At 56.5% G+C, this 5,329-nt stretch overlaps 1 protein-coding gene across 6 annotated transcripts; it reads left to right on the forward strand.

Annotated features, from left to right (window-relative positions):
* Positions 1-1,828: 1,828 nt before the first annotated feature.
* Positions 1,829-3,858, forward strand: COMMD5 (COMM domain containing 5). Of its 6 annotated transcripts, none has more exons than XM_081497493.1 (2): positions 1,829-1,877; positions 2,781-3,858. In XM_081497493.1, the coding sequence occupies exon 2, from the start codon at positions 3,002-3,004 to the stop codon at positions 3,674-3,676; it is 675 nt and encodes a 224-aa protein (XP_081353619.1). In that variant the 5' UTR covers positions 1,829-1,877; positions 2,781-3,001; the 3' UTR covers positions 3,677-3,858. The 6 variants fall into 6 exon arrangements, with proteins under 6 accessions (XP_081353619.1, XP_081353616.1, XP_081353617.1 ...); XM_081497490.1 differs by having other exon boundaries at positions 2,947-3,858; XM_081497491.1 differs by having other exon boundaries at positions 1,857-2,368.
* Positions 3,859-5,329: the final 1,471 nt, after the last annotated feature.

A 5,329-nucleotide genomic window follows, 5' to 3' on the forward strand; every position in this document is an offset into this window, starting at 1 on the left:
TTCATTTTACAAATGCAAACACTAGGGCTCCAAGCAAGACCATAACTCCCATCTGCAGACTCTTTACCTGTGGTTTGGTAGGGGAGATGAGCCAGACCATGGTGGAGAATAAGGCTTGAACATGCCCCATTCAGGACTACCCAGGTGGTGCTATTGGTAAAGAAGCCACCTGTCAATGCAGAAGATGCAAGGAAACATGGGTTTGATCCCTAACTCAGGAAGATCCCCTGGAAGAGGGCAGCTTTTGGTTGTGTTCTCAGAGTCGACAGGGCTAGTCACCACTCTGTCTCTTCTTAAAGGGTTGTCAGCTACAAATTGGCACTTGTCAGCTTCCTCTTCAAGGATTAAATCATGTGCTGCTGGAGCTGCTGATTTTCAACACCCTCTGAAAAGAGTTGAGAGTAGAGAGCAGAAATGAGGCTCTCTGTGCTCTGGGAAAAACTGGCAGAACAGGTCTAAAGTAGATATCTTCAGAAGATGATTTTATGAGCCCAATTCTTGTATCTCCTCATATCTAGAAAAGCACTAAAATCCTTCATGGTTCACAAGTCACCACTTCTCCTTGTGACTAGCAGAAAGCTTCTGCAACAAATATCACATATACTCCCTCTTCACCAGAATCACATATATATTGACCTCCTCCCTTCCTCTTTGGAGCAATTTCTCAGAGCTATCTGAGATGCTGTCTCCCAGGCTGTACTCCTCATTTTGCCCGCAATAAAATTTAACTCACAACTCTCATATTGTGTAATTTTTTAAGTCTTCAGGACACTAATCCCATCCTGACCTAAATACTTCCCAAAAAGTCCAATTTCCAAATAGGGTCACACTGGGATTAGGGTTTCTACATAAGAGTTGAGGGGTAGGGCACATTCAACACATGATTTGTCTGATTGTATCTACACTGATGGTGTGAAATGGCAACTGTGTGGCTTCCACTTGCATTTCCCTATGCTATGCTATGCTAAGTCGCTTCAGTCGTGTCCGACTCTGTGCGACCCCATAGACGGCAGCTCACCAGGCTCTGCCGTCCCTAGGATTCTCCAGGCAAGAATACTGGAGGGGGTTGCCATTTCTTTCTCCAGTGCATGAAAGGGAAAAGTGAAAGTGAAGTCGCTCAGTCGTGTCCGACTCTTAGCGACCCCATGGACTGTAGCCTACCAGGCTCCTCCGTCCATGGGATTTTCCAGGCAAGAGTACTGGAGTGGGGTGCCATTGCCTGCATTTCCTTAATGGCCAGCAAAGCCCAACGTCTCTTCAGGTGCTCATCAGCATTTTATATTGTCCTTCTCTGAGATGTCTATTCAACCCCCTTGCTCATTTTGTGGACTTGTCTGCCTTGTTTTCATTGACTTTTTGGGGGGGTCCCACCCCGCGGCTTGAAGAGTCTTGAACCCGAGCCACGGCAGTGAAAGCGCCGAGATCCTAACCACTTGAACGCCAAAGAACGCCCCTCATTGACTTCTAAAATATCACTCCATGGAGATAAATGCACACCCCGTCAATTTACCCATTCAAAGTGAACAACTGAGAGGCGAAGCTCGCTCACATTTTTGTGCAGGCGAGCCTCGCGGCCCAGAGTCTGCACTCAGCCCCTCCCGCGCCCCCACACCCTAGAGCCGACCGCGTCTCTTCGGGTCCACAGCCGGCCGCGGAAACCGCAGAGTTGGCCGCGGACACCGCAGAGCTTCCCGCGGACTCGGCGCCTGGGTCTCGCCCCTCCGACCGCGGAGCACCGAGAGCAGTCCTCCAGCAGCCCTAGAGCGGCCCGTGGAGAGGGGAAGGGCGTGGCGAGCGTCGCCTCTCAGTCCGTTCCGCGAACCAGGCCCTCTTCCGGCTATTCGCGGTGCTGCTCCGGGCTTGGGACCGGGTGTAAGGTGTGGAGGCAACGCGGGGAGCGGGCTGCAGGGTGGGAGAGGGCCGCCCTGCCCGTGGAACGGCGAGCGCACGGGAGGCAGGAAGCCGATACGGCAGTTCGGGGCGGGGCCGAAGATCGCTGACCGCTGGTAGGGCGGTGGCTCTGGCGAAGCTGGGAGGCCGCCTCGGGGGCTCCTTCCTCCGAGCCTGGAGGCAGCGCACTGGTCTCCCGGGAGCGGAGCCCGAGCGGCCGGCGGCGGGGCAGTGGAAGGCTGTCCCGGCACAGGCCAGGCCCTGAAGGAAAACCCCGAGTTCCGGCAGTGGCTGGTCGCTGATGGCCAGGGTGAGGGGCGCTCGGCCTTCCTGGGAGAGCGGGGTGCGAGGAAGCCTGGAGAGCCCCTCTTTTCCCCTGGCCGTCTTGCAGAGGACGGCTCTGCTCGGCACTCGGCGCGGCTGCGGTGCGCAGGGTGCTCCTGCAGGACCAGGGGTGGGGCGTTGTGCCGGCCTTCAGGTAACCTCTCAGCCCTTTTCTCTAGATACTGCCCCCATCTTTGCTGCCGTGTGTACCTTAGCCCGTCCTGCCTGAGAGGCCCCGTCTGGTCCCCCAGTGCTGTGCGAAAACAGCAGGGACTTCTGAGTGAAGGAGCCTGGGTTCTGATCCTCGACCTGAGTGATTGTTTGCGCCTGATTTCCTTGTCGGTGGCAGAGCCGCGCGAGGCGCGGAGGCAGAGTAGATGAATGGCCTCAGAGTCGGCAGTGGCAGTGGCTGTTGTGTCCTTGTGTTCTCTGGACCTCGCTTCTCTTTCATTCTTTAATCCGATGTTTATTTGAAGAACTCATGTGTGCTCTCCTTTTCCTGGTTCTCTTCCTTTTCTCCTCACCTCATCTCCATTTTCAGCTGCTTTCTGCTTCCCCTCTTGCAGGGACTAGAGAGGGCCTTCTGCCACGTGTTTCCAGGGGACCTCCGGTCACACTGGCTGTCATCAGTAGTTCATACCATCAGCATCTGGGAGGTGGAGACCCTGTCAGTCCTCATTCACTGGCCCAAAGAGTGTGGGAGTCACTGGGCTTCTCTCGCACCCCTTCCAGGCCGGCTCAGCTGGGACCTCCTACTAGGCTGCCTGTCAAAGAGCAGGAAGCATCGATGTCTGCTGTGGGTCCTGCCACTGCACATCTGCATCGCCCTGGTGACAGTCACAGTGACTGCGTGAGTTTCCTGGGGTCCCAGTTGCCCCCAGAAGTGGCAGCAATGCCCCGGCTCCTGGGGGACTTGGACAGGGCCATGTTCAGAAAATTGCTGAAGCTGGTGGTCAGCAGCCTGCAGGGAGAAGACTGCCGGCAGGCTGTGCGGCACCTCAGGGCTGGCGCCGACCTGCCCGAGGAGCAGCTGGGTGCCCTGATAGCTGGCACACACACCCTGCTCCAGCAGGCCCTCCGGCTGCCCCCGGCCAGCCTGAAGCCCGACACCTTCAAGAACCAGCTCCAGGAGCTTTGCATCCCCCAAGACCTGGTTGTGGACTTGGCCAGCGTGGTGTTTGGTAGCCAGCGGCCTCTCCTTGACTCTGTGGCCAGGCAGCAGGGGGCCTGGCTGCCCCACGTCGCCAACTTTCGGTGGAGGGTGGATGTCGCCATCTCCACCAGCGCCCTGGCCCGCTCCCTGCAGCCGAGCGTCCTGATGCACCTGAAGCTCTCGGACGGGTCTGCCCTCCGCTTTGAGGTTCCCACGGCCAAATTCCAGGAGCTGCGGTTTGCCGTGGCCCTGGTCCTGAAGGAGATGGCTGACCTGGAGAAGAGGTGCGAGCACAAGCTGCAGGACTGAGCCTCCCACCAGTGCCTTCTGGTCGCCCAGGCGGCTGTCTCAGATGGGGGCTCCAGAGCAAAGCCCGCCCTTCTGAGAAGGCACTCCAGTGAGGGAGTGTAACCATGTCTTTCTATAAGTGAAGTAGACAGCTGTGTCTTTCCCTTTTTTTGGAAGTAAAGCAACTGTAAAAAAAAAAAAAAGTATGTCCTCCTGGGTAGGCATCAAACCTCATGCGCCCTCTCCACAGCGGTTGGTCAGTCTTGCTGCCAGGTAAGGGCACCCACTGCGCTGGTGGGCCCACATGGGGTCTGGGGTTCAGGCCAAGGCCTTTGTGAGGAGACAGGCTGTTAAGCCTGCCCTGTGCAGCATCCGAGCTATTGCTCCTTTGCTCTTGGGGACTGTGTGTGTCAGGGTGCACATTTCATTTCCTGTCTTAAATCCCTGACCTTAAAGGCATTACGGAATGTGTAATAAAAACAAGCAGTGTAGCCTGGGGAGAGGGTAAGTGCTGCCGGAGGTGGAGTAGCCTCCGGAAATGGGAGGCAGGGCGATGAGAGAGCTGGGCTGCACTTTAAATCAGGTCTTGGGGTGAGCCTCCTGAGGATGTGATTCCTGAACCAAGAGGAGGCAGGGACACTGCGCAGAGGGAAAGCCTGTGGCCGCGGGGCTGTGGCCAAGTGGGAGAAGGTGAGTGTAGGCGCAGGGGCAGGCCGAGGGCCTGCCTCTCTGGGAACTCGGCTCAACTTTGAGTGAAATGCGTGTGATGCGATAGTCATGTTAGAGGATCACACCGGATACTGTGTTGACTGCAGAGGGCAGGCCACAGGATAGGGGTTGGGAGTCTGAAGTTGGTGGTGGCAGCGGAGAGGGGAGCAGGTGTCTTGTGGCTGGGTGGCTCAGGCAGCTCAGACCGCCATAGACCAAGTGGCTTGAACAACAGAAATGACTTGCTCGCAGTTCTGGAGGCTGGAGTCAGAGTGCCTGCATGGTCAGATCCTGGTGAGGCCTCTCCCCCGACCTTTGGACTTCACTCTTTGCATGTGTATGCATGTGTGTGTATGTGACAGAGTGTGTGAGTGTGTGTGAGAGAGCGCTCTCCTCCTCTTAAGAGGGCACCAGTCCTGTGGGATCAGGGCCCTTTGTTTTTGACCTCATCCAACCTTAATCATCTCCCTGAAGGCCACATTTTTAAATACAGGCTCAGCAGGGATTTGGGCTTCAGCAGTTGAGTCCATAGGGGTGGGAGAGTGCTGGGAAGGGGGGAAGCACAGGTCTCTCCTGAGTGCCTTTAGGACAGCAGTGTGCAGAGCCCGTGACCAGCCCTGTCCCCTCCGGCATAACTGCACCCCAGGTAGGGGGCCTGGCAGTGTCCCTGCCTCTGTGGTTTGCTCTACCAGAAAACCAGGTCACAGCCTGGTGGGATTAATAGGCCCAAGCATCAGGCAGGAGCTTCCTCTGAAAAATAGCAGTTGGGTTTGTGTGCCCACCTGGCATCCTGTCATGTCTGTGTTGAAAGCCCCTAGCCTTCCCCAGCACCCCCTTCCTGCCCCGACTCTGTGCCAGAACCCATCAAGAGCAGCAGTGTTTCCTCTGCTGTTTCCAGAATGCTCCCATGATCTTGATTAATTAGGCCTTTCCCTGAGCGAGTGTCTCAGCAAGTTAGGTTGGGGC

This window comes from Giraffa tippelskirchi, chromosome 6 (assembly GCF_054371585.1).
Source record: "Giraffa tippelskirchi isolate mGirTip1 chromosome 6, T2T-mGirTip1v1.2.pri, whole genome shotgun sequence".
Lineage (NCBI taxonomy): Eukaryota > Metazoa > Chordata > Mammalia > Artiodactyla > Giraffidae > Giraffa > Giraffa tippelskirchi.

What these genes read in the sequence shown, in the direction of transcription:
- COMMD5 (XM_081497493.1), top strand. Translation starts at nt 3,002, where the DNA reads ATGTCTGCTGTGGGTCCTGCCACTGCACATCTGCATCGCCCTGGTGAC.